This window comes from Marmota monax, unplaced genomic scaffold (assembly GCF_021218885.2).
Source record: "Marmota monax isolate L192 unplaced genomic scaffold, Marmota_monax_Labrador192_F-V1.1 WCK01_AAM20220418_F8-fsc00158, whole genome shotgun sequence".
NCBI lineage: Eukaryota > Metazoa > Chordata > Mammalia > Rodentia > Sciuridae > Marmota > Marmota monax.
Window position 1 is genome coordinate 4,031,887 of NW_026694092.1, and position 13,930 is coordinate 4,045,816.

Below are 13,930 nucleotides of genomic sequence, written 5' to 3' on the forward strand. Positions count from 1 at the left end.
CTCATCTGATACGGGGGATAATACCAGTAGCTATGACACAAAGGTGAGTGCTTTGTGATCATGTGGGCTTAGGAAAAGCTTGCAGTCCCTATGAGCTATGGTGGCCAAGGTCAGCCCAGCCAAGCCAAGCCAAGCCAAGCCAAACCTGCGGGACAGGTGGTGGGAAGGAACAGTGAACCTGGGGCAAAGCCCGGAGGCTACTCATTAAGACACCACTCAGGTGGGCCTTGCCTTCTCCCACCTCAGAGGGCCAGTGCCCCAACCCTGCACAACCACTTTGTGCTTGTCACGGAAGGCCATCCCCTCCACCAGCAACAGCACAAGCAACTCCAAAACCAGTCTCTTCCCCTCTGTCTGGTCTCTCCCCTCGAACATCTGAATCCAAAGGGCGCATTCAAACTTCCCCCAGCTGCGAGGCCCGGGTTATGTCAGACTTTCTATCAGAGGCGAGGGAGTGAGTGGGGAGGCCAGCAGCCTACCTGCCCGCACACACCTGAACATCAGAGGGGCCTTTCTTTTCCTACTGCCACTGAACAAGCCAAAGACACAGCAAACCAGCTGACACCAACATCCTGCTGCCATGTGGCCCAGCCCCCTGATGCGGGGGTGGGGTTTGGGCTGGTCTCCAAATCCCCCAGCCCCAGCCAGCGCCCCCAACCTGAAGCTGCCACTGCCTCTGCTGGGCGCAGTGGAACCCAGAATGCCCGCATGGACACTCACCTCATAGCCAAGACGGGCTGCCCGCTGCAGAAGGGTCTCCCCGGCGTTCTTGTTGACAATAAGCCTCCGTGCCTCTGGTGGCATCGGGCGCGACTGGGTGGTCTCCTGTGGGGAACTGGCGCGAGGCAGCTGCGTGGACTGGGGGGCTGGTAGCAACTGCTGCAAGCGGTCCAAGGGCTTTGGCTCCTGCTTGGCCGGTGACAGATCGTAGTCCGAAGTGGGCTCCGGCCGCTTTCGGACTCTCCGGACAGTCACCTGTTAGGAAATCAGGTGGAGCATACTTGAGTCGGTGTCCCTTCAACACCCCCAGGCCACTTGCCCTCCTGCCCCCAGAGTGTAAGACCTGTTTTTTTCTCCTGGTCTTTTTTTGGGGGGAGACAGCTGGGGTGGGGGGAGCCTATCAGAGGAGGGCTGGGGCAGGGGTTTCATTCTTACTAGTTTAAAACTGTGCTGCCACCCCAAGACATGCCTCCCCAGGACAGGAGGGACCTGGGGGCGGGGTGGAGGCAGGAGTCTGAGGACAAGGCGGCCCTGGCCCAGAGGTGCTACCTTGCCGTCCGAGTTGTCCACGTAGTAGTCCCCGGTCAGCGCCGAGCTCCGCCTGGGCTCCTGTGGGATCAAGTGCTTAGTTTTGCACAGTCTCTTGCCGGACGGCTTCTCGCTGTTCTCGGGGTCCTTGTGCAGCAAGGCGGCCGCCTGGCCGTCGGCCTCGTCGGCGCTCGGCACATCTGTCTTCTGGCTGTCTTTAATTTTCTGCTGTTTGGCAGGAGGCCTCGAGGCCGGCGTGCAGCTTGGCTGAGTCTGCTTTCTGCCGCTAGAGTTGCTGGATGAAAGGCTCTTCATGGGCGGGGAGCCGGAGAACACAGGCAGGCCTGCAGACGGGGGTGGGCGCAGGGACAGGACAGGGACAGAGGGGCAGGCGTTACACAGCTGTAGCCGGTGCAGGGAGAAAAGCCCATTGTGAGCACTGATCACTGGAGCAGCTTCAGTTTTTAGAGATATACCAATTATGTTTTCAAAGCATTAATATTTTAATTATCCCACATTCAAATGGCAAATAGGTTAACCCACAAGATGCCAAGTGGCAAGTTTCTTCAAAGGGCCAGGACAAGAGGACTCTTGTCCAGCTCTCCAGGCTCGGCCACCCCATCCACAGGGAACCCGGGGACTGGTAACTGGAGACAGCCCGAGGTTGGCAAGGCCCCGGGGCCACCCACACTTCCCTTCCTGCCGGGCCGTGGGGTAGTCAGGAAGGAAGTGGGGAGGGCACAGGGAACGGGCTGGGGCATGGTGACAACTGTGCCCGCCACCTCCTAGTCACATTCAACTTCTGGGGCCTTGGTCCCACTAAGAAGCCCCTCCCACAGCAAGTGACCTGCCCTCTAGAGCAGGGCCAGTGGTCGAGGTGGCCCCCGCCTACCTTGCTCGTTGTCGCTGGACTTGAGGGACTCTTCCGTCCAGCCTCTGTTGCCCTTGGCCTCTGCCCTTTTCCTGGCGGGTTTCTCTTCGGTGGTGTTATTCCCCTGGGCTGTGACCTCAGGCTGAGTGGCCTGGGTCACTTCCTTCCTGCTTTGGCGGCCAGGTTTGCTCTCTGCTGCGGACACCTGCTGCTCCCAGCGTTCCCTAAGGTGCAGCAGGTGGCGTTGCTTTTTAGGATGGAGCCCTGTTAATTCAATGCACACCTTCAGGTTGGTCAGCTCACTATAATGTGGGTCTTCTAAGTGGTTAGAGGAACTGTTTGTCATTTCCCTCTCAGGCCAGTCATCTAATGGAGAAATAACTACAAATTAATCAAAAAGCCCCCTGGGGGGAGAACAAACCGTCTTACACATCACTAATGGGGTGGGGGAGGGGAGGGATGCGGTCAATGTCAGCTGGAGCAGGTCACCTATTTTGTCTTTGGCCATCTCTGGGCTGGGGCTGGCATGTGCCATGGGGGGTGGGGAGGGAAGGGGGCAGCGGCTTCCCAGGGCTCCAGGGTGGGGGCTCGTGGAGGTGGTGTGGGAATGGCCATGCTCACTGCTGTGCCCCGTGGCCCCCCTCTCAGATGCTGTCTATGGGGCCAGCGCGCCACACACGTCCGCATCTCCTGGCCATCCGCCGAGGCCACATGCACAGGCCTCCCGAGCAGGCAGCCGAAGCCGGCCGAGCTCACCTTTGGGGACCCGCCTTCGCTTGGCTTTCAGCAGAGGGTCCTCCGTCAGCTCTTCCGCAGTGGTCTCAGTGTGGCTGCTGTCACCTGAGACTTTGCGCTTCCTGTCCAGCCGGAGGGTGGGACTACCGGGCACCTCAGCAGCCCCCTGCTCAGAGGAGGGTGGCTCGCTCACAGGCGGCCTGTCCACCAGGTACTTCTCCACGGGGAGGTCTTTGTCCTCTGGGGCTTCAAAGGGATCATGTTTGTTCCCAGCAGTAAACTCGCCTATAGGGATGGGGGACGAGAAGATGGGAAAGCAGGGTTGAGACCGAGGTCCGCACAAGATGGCGGGGCTGGAAAAGCAGGCAAGACCAGCACACCCAGGGTAACCTGCTACCCTTCTTGGGGGATCGGGGTCCCCCTGCATTAGCACAGAGTAGGACACTTGGCAAGCAGATCAGCAACTACAGCAGCAAGCAAGGCCTGGGCGCCAACCCACACTCTCTCTCTCTACCTTTTTGCAAAGGGGGCATGAGGGGCGTGAGGAGGCAGGTGAGGTGCCGCCACTTTGAAAGCGCTTGAGGCCTCTCAGCAAGACCCAACCAAGCTGGCCAGGCTGCAAACATCTCTATGGAAACCTTTGTTGAGGTCACTGTTTTGAAACACACGAAGGGCTGATGTGATAAAGACACTAAATACACCCCCCCCCAATGTCACCTATGGGACACATACCACCCATGTTCTCTTGGGTCAACAGGAGAGACGGTGAAGAAAGAGAACTGGGAGGCGGGATGTTGAGGACCGGGAGGCGGGATGTTGAGGACCAGGAGGCGGCCCAGGGCTGCAGAGACGGGCCAGCCCAGCCAGGCGAGGACTCTCAGCACACACCCAAGTTCAGAGACAGCTCCAAAGGGCGCAATCTGACAGCCAACACAGAATGCCTAGCGCTAATGCTAGGGGCTGTTCCAGTTTCCGGTCTGATATAGGGGAGCCCCCACGGGGACTCTGGTCTTGTCTACAGACAAGACACCCCATCCCCTTCAGGGCTGGCCGTGTCTGGATGGCCTGGTCAGGCCAGTTGCTTGCAAAACTGCTCACTCAGGCTCCTGTGGGGCCACTTCTGCTTCTTAAACTTGGCCTATCGGTGCCAGGGCGTGGGAGGTGGGTGCTTCTTTCGATCAGCCCAACATCAACATCCCCTCCTGCTTTTGCTCTAGTCCAAGAAATAACCATTGACTGCTCTGGTGTCCCCTTTCAACCCCAATTTACAATGAAACACAAATAACCATACAGCCACCACAGTATGGTTAGGGTGTTCACCCTTGGCCCATGAAAAGGATCTCCACATTCCCAATGGTGGGAGTCCACTGTCTTGGGAGCACCGAGCTGATCCACAAAGTCAATTTCAGGTGAACCGCTAAGGGTGAGCCTCCCAAGGTGATCTCGGCTCTCCTTTCCTCAGCCTGTTTCAAATACCACTCCTCCTCGAGATCAGCCCTGCTTCTGGCCACCTCGGTTTCTCTGGGGCATTGCCAGTGTCTAGTGGTGGTTGGCTGCACAGAAAATTTCCAACTTCACCTTGGCCTTGACTTGCTCGCACTGCTGCTGCTCCCTTTTGTTCTTTTTGGTACTGGGAATTGAACTTTCGCTCTACTATGAAGCCACATCCCCAGCCCTCTTCTATGTGTTTTCTTTTATTTTGAGACAAGGTCTTGCTAAATTGCTGAGGCTGGCCTTGAACTTGTGATCCCCCTGCCTCCGCAGGTGCTGGGATTACAGGCGCCTGGCTAGCCTGTGTTTTCAATGGCAGAAAGGCCCCCGCAGGCCCGTGCCTGCTCTCACTGACGAATGGCTGCACCTCCCCAAATGCTCTCCATGATGATGATGCATCATGTGCACCAGGAGAGTGGAGCCTGGGACTCAGCAGCCAGGCTCCCTGCAGGGAATAGCTTGGTGGGCCTCTGGAGGTGCATACCAGCCCAGGATATGGCCAAGGCTGGCCTGTCATCATGGTGGAGTTGAGACAGAGATAGGCAGCAGCCAGAAAAGACACTTGGGGGCCTAACCCTCCTGTCTAAGCTCACATGGGTGCTACACTGAGCTTGGCAGGGCACATGGCGAGGGCTGGCTGGGGTCTCACTTGTAGTGCTCTGTGACTCTCTTAAGCACTCTGGCAGTAACAGGGCCACTTGACAACTCGGCCCCCTTTGGCTGCAAAGTGGCTGCTTAGGCAGGATGGTAAGATCCTGCAGGGCGCTTCAGCGCACGCTTGTGATCGCAGCAGCTCCAGAGGCTGAGGCAGGAGGATTGCGAGTTCAAAGCCAGCCTCAGCAACTCAGGAAGGCCCTAAGCAACCCAGTGAGACCTGTTTCTAAATAAAATACAAAGAAGGGCTGGGGTTGTGGCTCAGAGGCCAAGGGCCTCTGAGTTCAACCCCTGGTACCCAAAACAAACAAAAAAACGATGCTAAGCTGCCCTCGCTGACCAGCCTGACATTAGCCCCAATATTTTAAACTTCTAAAGTGTACTCCCTCCCCTCTAGTCTTTCATAGAGAAGATGATCCAAACCGGGTAGCTGGCAAGGAGACTGGGTAGTATCACAATGCCTCCAAGGTCAGTGTCAAACAGCAGCTTAGCCAGTGTGGGGTCCTCCCGCAGAACACACCCTCCCCCAATCAGTAAGGATCTTACAGTCCCGGTTCGTGTCACACTATTCCCATCACAGGCCTGGGGTAGCTCCCTGTGTTTCTAACAGTCTGGCCCTGGTTGAAAGGGTCTCTCTCTGAGGGGTTTTCAACTTAAATTTTCAGCCTCACCGTCAACTTCCTTAACAGTGGGATGAGTAGATCACACCCACCCGACCTTTTAGGAAAACTGCCAGTATCTTCCACCCACAGGAAACCACCTGGAAGACTTGAGATCACCTACTTCACGGCGCAGGTGGTGACCTAAAGGACCTGTCTCCCTGCTTGCTGAACAGGAGCACCCCATGAGATGAGAGGCCTTGTTGCCTGTCTCTGCTGGGGTCCTCCATCTGGGAAAAACTGCCCACTGTGGGGGCAGGTGAGGAGGGGTGCACTGTGCACTCGCCTCCCCACTGTTTCCCATTCATCTCAGGCTGGTGCTCCTGTGCCCTGCAGGCCAGGGCTCACCATGTGGCCAGTCCCCTCCTGCCTTGTCCTGAGGGGCCAATACCTGAGGTTCCCCATCCCAAACTATTGCCAGTCGCCGAGACTGCGTCCTGCCATAGCGCGGCCGCTTTCTCCTCATCTCTTCCCAAACTGGGTCTATCCTCCCCCTCCCCCTATGTCTCTGGGGACAAAGATTCCAACTCCCTTGAGTGAGGCTGCAGATGAAGCTCCTTGGGAGAGCTCTTGCCTAGCATATGGGAGGCCCTGGGTTCCCTTCAGTGAAGCCCCCCTAAGACCTTATGTTAGGGTCACCTTCCATGAGCCAATAATAATCCCAAAGAATATCCACCCTGACGGCCCAAGGTGCACCTGGCCACCAGCTATGGGGAAAGCTCCATGTCACATTCCTGCACACCTTGAGTTGGACCTCCTCAAAGGGCGCTTCTCCAGTCACTCGGTACAGGGTCACCTCGGGGGCAAAGGGGTGGGTGCACAGGGGGAAGGCAGACGGGGCGTGGGGTCTGGACCCGTGGGCTCCCTCACTACGATGCCATGCTCTTGGCCCTTCTCAATGTGGGCAGCCATGTCCCCTTGGTCACATGATATAGGCAGATGTAGCCATGACTGTCGTTCATGGTTTAGCACTTGCTCCCTGCAGCACTGTCATATGACTTGCAGCACATACATCCCATAATCTATCATGGTTGTGCCATAGCAGTACCTCTCAGAAGCATCGCCATGGCAACATTTACAAGTCACCGTGGCAACAAAGCGACTTCACCACTGTGGCAGCCATGCCCAGCGAGCCCTACACAACACGCGAGAGCTGGAGGCTTTGGGGGGGTCGCCCAAGAGGTCACTTCAGTCTGCGGACAGCCCCACCACTGGCAGCGGAGGCTGACCTTGCTGCGACTGGCGCCCACCACAGCCAGGGCATTGGTGTCTCTGCTCCAAACTCAACGTGGGTCACAGACTCGCTGGTACTCTCCTGACGGGGAGAAGTGTCACAAGCCAGGAAGTCCCGCGCAGCCCCCCTTGACTCAGGGACACAGAGAGTCACCCCTGTTCAGCAAAAAAGGGGTCAAACGGCCCCTTGTCCCTTCTCCTGTCTTCAAAATGCCATTGGCGCTTCCTACCAACGAATGTGAGTGTGGGGAGGCCTCCTTGCTCATTTGTTCAACCTCTAAAATAAAAACTGGGCCCAGCACCCCTGCTACCATAAGGAAGAAATGAAAGGGACAGTCTGGGGGAGGTGTCCTATACCCTACTGGTGCACCCCGCCTCCCGTAGGCATACAGTTTGGCTCCTGCCCGCGGTGACACACGGGAGAAGACAGTGGAAGAGACCCAGGCAGGCAGGAGGGCCACCCGAGGCGTGCTGTTCATTTGCGCCTGGATGGCTCCAGCAAGTGCGGTCCCTGAATGAGGCAGTGGCAGCAGCACTAAGGGAAATGACTCCTGGTCAACCACAAATCCCACGTCCATAGAGGGTCTGGAGATGACGACCCACCTCCTTCTTCAAATGAGCCCCGCACCTTCCCAGCCCTCCTCCTGCCCTCTCTGCCACTGAGAAGCACCGGGTGGACTCCTGGCTCCCCAGCCCACGGGGCCTTGTGCTGCGGGCCCAGGAACAGAGCAGCTGTGTGCAGCTGGGACGGGCTTAGGGGACAGGGAGGAATCATTCAACACTCGCTCCCTGCCAGCACCCCGTTTCAGGCCTCCAGGTTCAGCAGGAGAAGGGAGGGACGAGAACCTCTGGGAAGCAGGCAGGGGCGGAGGGCTGTACTCAGGTTTGCCTTTGAGGGCAGCAGTCACCCTGGTTTGGCAAGTCCCCACCCCTTCCTCTGGAGTCATTTGCCATCCACTCACAACACAGAGGGGCTTCTCCTCTGGGGACAGACGGCCCTTCCACAAACACCTTGCCTTCGAGTCCATCTCAAGCCCATGTCGCCCACGGCTCGGGTCTGAGAAACCTTCTCAAGAGCCAGTGTTTCCCAGCAACTTAGAACGAAGGGTGGCTTCGTGCCTGCCCCAGGACAGCAGGAAGGCAGTCTCTGTCACTATGCCTAAGAGTGACCTGGACCCTCCAGTGCCCCATATATCCACCCTGTGAGGTGGTGTGTAAGGCAAGTTCAGGTCCATCAAGAGATCCTGCCGCCTGCGGAAGGCCACCACTCGCTAGCAACAAAACTAACTTCTTCAGGACTAACTCCCAACAGAGGGGTCCCGGTGTAGCCCAACTTGGAGCCTGGCCAGTGGCCTCCATTGCACCGAAGGCAAGAAGGGCGTGCTCTGGCACCCCCATCCCCGAACACAGATCTCCCCGCAACTCCATCAGGCACGGCCAAGTGTGCCAGGAGCACTAAACCCACGGTGACTAATGGAACGAAGCTCTCAGAGGCACCCAGTATGTGTGACCAACCTGTCTATGGAGGGTTTTGTACCCACCCTCTTCCATATTCACCCAGACACCAGACTTCACCTTGGTGAGAAAAACATCGGAGGTCTGTCGTTCACATGCGTGTTCAAGAATGAAGACAAAACCTTCTCCAATAGACGCCAAAACCTTCTCCAATAGACGCCAAAACCTCTCTTGTCCTGGGAAGTCTCAGGAGTGACTGCCTAAGTCAACCCCCAGTGCCTGTTGCGACTGCAGAGTGTCCTGAGGACACTTTCAGCCCCCATTTCACCTCTAGGACATAAACCACCTGTCTGGTGGACAGAGCCACCTCATGCATATGCCACGTTCTCTTGGATTCTGTTGCCTACTCCCCAAAATGGCAAATGCAGCTAACGGCTGAGCTCACTATGGTGTGTTTCATCGCCCTCATCCGGGTTCCGACAAAATCTACACCTCTGGAAGGAGAAAACGGGTGCTCTCCATTCCGGAGCAGACTGGTCCCCGTGGGTGCCAGCAGTGCCATTCCACCACTACTGACCCCTACCACGAGTGGCCTGTGGCCTGCAGTGTCCTTAACTGCAGGACCAGGTATTTCTCTGAAAAGATGGGTCCCAGGAAGAGTCTTTTGCAGTCACCCCATTCCTATCTACCTGCTATGACATTTGAAAAGACTATTAGCCCTTCCTTGCTTCCAAAGGTGGCAAAACAGCCCACGTCTCCAAGTCACCACCAACTGGACCTCGGGCCACCATCCACAAGGGGCTTCCTCTCGCCTCCCCAGGTGCCAGGAGCAGGGTGGCCCCGTTCTCTCTCACCCACAGGGTACCACAAGCCAGCCGCTCGGTTTAACTTACATCGCTCGCTGTCGTTCTGGTCGGCAATGGCCTCCTCCAGGGTGACCGACTTTGGCTTTTTGTCCTGATTTCCTTTCAACCTTTCCCAGTCGGCTGGGCTGAACTTGCACACCTCGGAATCTTTGGTTGCTGGGTGGCCACCTTCTCTCTCTTTCATCTCCAACTCTGAGAAGCGCATCATTGCACGCTAGAAAGAGAACGGAGACGGGAGAAAAAAAAAGAGAACACACACCTTACCATGAGAGCGAGTTCACGCGCCTTACACTAAAGGAAAGTAATTTCAAAGAAAAGTTTGCCCAAAACCAACCACAATTTACGAGATACAACTCAGATATTTTAAAGTTTAACAGATAAAATTTAAGAGTATCTATATGAAAGTAGCCACACATTCTTTATCCATAAAGTCGTGTGTGTGTGTGTGTGTGTATGCATATCCACACATACACTGTTGCAGAGACAGACATTCTCTTTGGAAGGTAAATAAAACAAAACAAAAACACAACGCAAAGAAAACAAAAGAAAAAAAAAAACACAACAGAAAGGAAACAAAAATGCACAATGAATAAAGACGACCATGGCCCACAAACTTCCCTTTGTATATTTGGAAATGAAATTTAACTCAAAAAGGTTTATGGAAGATTCTAGTAATAAAAATTTGAAGAACTGACCTCACAGTAAGCAGCAGGTAGACATAAAATACTGTCCTCTTGTAATCCTTCCATCTATGTAATTAAAATGGGCACTCAATGGATCATTTAGATAACTTCATCCATTTTTATAAGCATAAACCAATTTTTTTCTTAACATTGCAAAACAATTTGGCTTTATTCATCTTTTAATTAAAAGTAAAATATCTTAAGGAAATTCCTACACAACATCTATCATAATTCACTAGCAAATTAAATACATACTCTATCCCTTTAAGCGAGCTTTCTTTTTCTCTTTCTTTTTGGTGAAAAAAAACTGCAAGATTCCCATAGACATGCGGCTGCTACACATCTTCAGCAAGTATCAAGTAAGGCATTCTAAGGCAGCGCTTCTATCTATTTGTTATCTTACAGGCAGAGAAATCAAAGCAATTGATAGGTAAACGTCATGCAGTCTTTAGACAGCCTTCATAATAATTAAAACTTATCAGCATTCCAGTGGAGTTCTCTCATAATCTACAGAATAATCTTAAAAGTATCCAGACACACGAAGCTCGGCTCTGAAGAGCTGAGCTACCACTCGCTCTGAGCACCCTTGCACACATTCAAATCACCATAAGCTCCATTAACCCAATCTGCCTGCAGCCCTGCCCTACCCGACTGCCCCGCCCCCAATCCTCTGTGCACATTACAAAACTGACAACCAATAAAGGTACTGAGATGCGGGTGGGGGGCTCACCTGCAGTGCCCGCTGCTCCCGGCTGAGCTGGCTGGAATCTGCATACAGTTCAGTCGTGACACACTTGAATCGGTCCCCCACGTAACCGGCCGAGTTGGCGATTCTCTTGGCCAGCTTAGATGGCTTTGGTTTCAGAACTTTGCCATCGTTGGATTCGGCCTCGTCAGCTCCATCTTTGGTATAGGTGGGGGTGACGTCCACACTCGGAGGGGCGCCACCCATGCAAAATGGTTTGGGATCCTCTTGGCTTTTACCAAAAGTCACGGTGGGGCCGTCGCTCCCCAGAGTTGGCTCCAGGAACGGAGCTGCGACCCGCATCCCCAGGCTCTCCTTGTTGGCTCCTGCGGGAGCGCTGTCCTTGCCCACGCTGAACACGGGCTGGCCTGAGGCCTGTTTGAAGGCGTAGGCCTCGTGGAAGTCGCCGATGCGCCCCAGCTCCTCTCTCAGGGCCATGAAATCCCGGTGCTGCTGCAGGCCCGGCTCGGCCGGGGGCTTGGCGGGCTCTGCGCTCTGGCCAACGCTCTCGGCCGCAAAGCTGGGTTTGGACACATTGGCCTCCGTCTTGGCATCCGATTCTTCTCGGAGGAGGTCGACGTAGACAAGCTTGTCGCTTTTGACGACCGTCTTCCCTTGACTCCAGCTAGGGTTCGGCTTTGGGGTCTTGTCGGCGGGAACCTCAGGGTGCAGCTTGCTGCTGTTGGCTTCCAAGATCTCTGAGAAGCGGCTGCGGAGGGTGGGGTCCTCGTAGCGGGCTCTCTCATGGGACCGGGACCGCCTCTCTGGTTTCTCCTCTTTAGTGATCTCGATGGGGGTGTGCGGGATCAACATGGGATGTACCATGCCCAACCCCAGGGCGTCTTGGTAGGTCACAAACTCTGGCCGGCCCGTGGGCAGCCCGTAGGGCAGGCCAGGCTTTGGGGCAAGGTGCCCGGGAAACAGACTGCCGTTGGGTAACAAAACAGGGTGAGGGTACACGGGTCCTTTGCCGTGTAAGGACAGCGGACTGATTGCGATGCCCTCAGGGGCCGGGTAAGGGAGGTAACTTCTGGGGTAGGGGATCGGTGGGGACCTGAATGCCTCGTTTGGAGACAGAAAGATGGAGCTTGGCGGGAGCCCGTTCTCGCTTGCTTTGAAAGTCGGTTCTGGGTTGCTGGCTTTGGCACCCTTGCTGCTGGTGCTGCCACCATGCTTGGCGGGCGTGGTCGGGGGCTGGCCCACGTGCTGAATGACGGACGGCGTGGTGTCCACGGAGCTCCTGCTGGTCTTGGTGCCATCTGCATTGGCATTGGGCGCTGGCGATGCCGAGGCTGGGCGGCCCGCGCTCGACACTGCCCCTGACACATTAGTGATCACGGCGTCTGTGCCACCCATGCGGGGACACGAGGAGCTCCGCTGCTGTGGTATGGCCCAGTCCAACGCCTTGTTTTTCAGCGACATGCTTTTGCCATTGGTCTCCTCGTTGGGACTTGGCCCCGGCACCACCCAGGATGAGGGCGCAGTGCTAATGATCTCAGATCTATAGATAGCACAGCCATTTCCTGGAGGAGATAATGTTTCTTTTGGAATCTCACTTCCGGACAGCATGAGGCCGCTTGCAGCCCTGCTGTGAACCAGCACGGTGGGGGCCATCTTCTTCATGTGGTCAGCTTTGGAAGCATCCACATCTACGACTTTAGAAGACAAGTCCAGCGGCTTATCTGTGACGTCTTTGGTAACGGTCTGCTTCTCCAACAGAGGCGGCGAGCCCCCGTCCTTTCTGTCTTGAACCGTTGTCTTCCGGGTGTGCCCGGGCACCGGCTGGGCACCCTCTCCGCCCTCTGACGCTTTGGAATACTTGCCGTTGGAGAGCCGGCTCATGGGGAACTCGCTGCTGACCGTCATGTATGGCTTCGACAGGGTGACCGAGGGGGAGGTGGACAGCCTGGCGTAGTGCTTATGGAACTCGGAGTAGGTGTCTGCGGCAGGCTGGCTGGGAAGGTGGACACGGGGCGAGGGCCGCGGCGACGGAGGCAGCAGGAGAGCGGAGTCCCCTGGCAAGCCGCTGGTGACCGCCTTCGCAGAGGGCACCCTGGGCTGTTTGCTGTTCTGGATGTGGGGATAGGCGTGGGAATCGACAGGGTTCCCGGGACTGACGCCCATCTTCCACGGGAGGCTTTTGTCTGGGCAGTGGACGAGAGGCGGGATGGCTGGGGAGGCCGAGGGCGTAGAGAGCCTCATGGGAGAGGCCAAGGACGAAGGGATGTGGGGACTGACGTAGTGGGGCGGCGGCAGGTAGAGAAAGCGCTCCCCGTTGGTGCACACGGGGGAGTACAGCGGCTGGGCCAGGCTGTAGGACTGCTGAGGTAGCAAGGCCTTGTACATGTTCAGGGAATACTTATTTGGCGAGTCGAGGAAAGGGTAGATGGCTGGCGTGGCGCCCTCCATGTAAGGGTTGACCCAGGGCAGCCGCAGGTAACTAGCACCATTGATGTTGAGAGGGCTCTGTTTGTCGCTGGTGGGCCTGTCCAAGCCCAGGGTTTCTGCTGTGGCCACAGCACTTTTTTGTATTCCAGGCGGAGTTTTGTACATAGCACTGAAGCCATTGGGGGCCTTTCCGGAGACGGAGGGCGGCTCCACGGTCTCGGGCGTATTGGGCTTGAACTGCATCTCTGGATTCCTTTCCGAAGAAAACCCGAGGCCTCCGAGAGTGCTCGCAGCGGCCTCCCGGCCCTTCTCGGAGCCCAGTCCACACAAGCTGGAGTACACAATGTTTCCGGGGACCCGGAGGCCTTCCCGGATGAGGCTGCTGCGGTCCATGCTCAGCGCAGCCAGGCCATCGATCCGATGGGCCGTGCTCGCATCCACCTTTGCAGAGAAATGGACACGCCAATTACTTGGGACAGTCATTACAAAAAGCAGTAGCACTACCCTGAAGAGACACCCCCAGCCGGGCCCCAGGACATCAGCCTTAACATCCCCACCGGAAAAGGTTGAGGGCAGGAATCCTGAGGCTCACGGCCCCTCACCCTGGCTCACTCCAGTACCGTGAAAACACAAAGCCTCCTCCCTCTGGACTAGAGGCCCACCCGTTCATTCAGCCATCTATGAACTCTGGACAATTTACCCTTTCAGCAAAAATTCTTGACTGTAACCCAGAGAAGACACCAATCACAGTCTTCTCTGCACCCTCTCATGGGGCCCAGGGCTCTCTGGTCCCTCCAGGGCCCGGGAAGGTTTAAGGGGAGGGAGGAACGGTCACTTTGTTTTTCCCAGTCATAGGAAGGCATCACTGAACACGACAAGAAAACAATCTGCAGTGGGACACA

General features: G+C 56.2%; 1 protein-coding gene across 9 annotated transcripts in view; it reads right to left on the reverse strand.

Annotated features, from left to right (window-relative positions):
• Positions 1 to 13,930, reverse strand: part of Bcor (BCL6 corepressor) — a 132,183-nt gene that overhangs the window by 11,979 nt on the left and 106,274 nt on the right. For 4 of the 9 annotated variants that reach the window (XM_046465027.2, XM_046465026.2, XM_046465025.2 and 1 more), the window contains exons 4-10: positions 10,626 to 13,469; positions 9,908 to 9,961; positions 9,240 to 9,426; positions 2,876 to 3,139; positions 2,141 to 2,485; positions 1,270 to 1,592; positions 721 to 975 (exon numbers count right to left, since the gene is read on the reverse strand). In XM_046465027.2, the coding sequence (XP_046320983.1) occupies positions 721 to 975; positions 1,270 to 1,592; positions 2,141 to 2,485; positions 2,876 to 3,139; positions 9,240 to 9,426; positions 9,908 to 9,961; positions 10,626 to 13,469 (4,272 nt within the window). The remainder of the gene's footprint in view (positions 1 to 720; positions 976 to 1,269; positions 1,593 to 2,140; positions 2,486 to 2,875; positions 3,140 to 9,239; positions 9,427 to 9,907; positions 9,962 to 10,625; positions 13,470 to 13,930) is intronic. The other 5 variants (XM_046465030.2, XM_046465032.2, XM_046465028.2 and 2 more) reach the window with 3 other exon arrangements.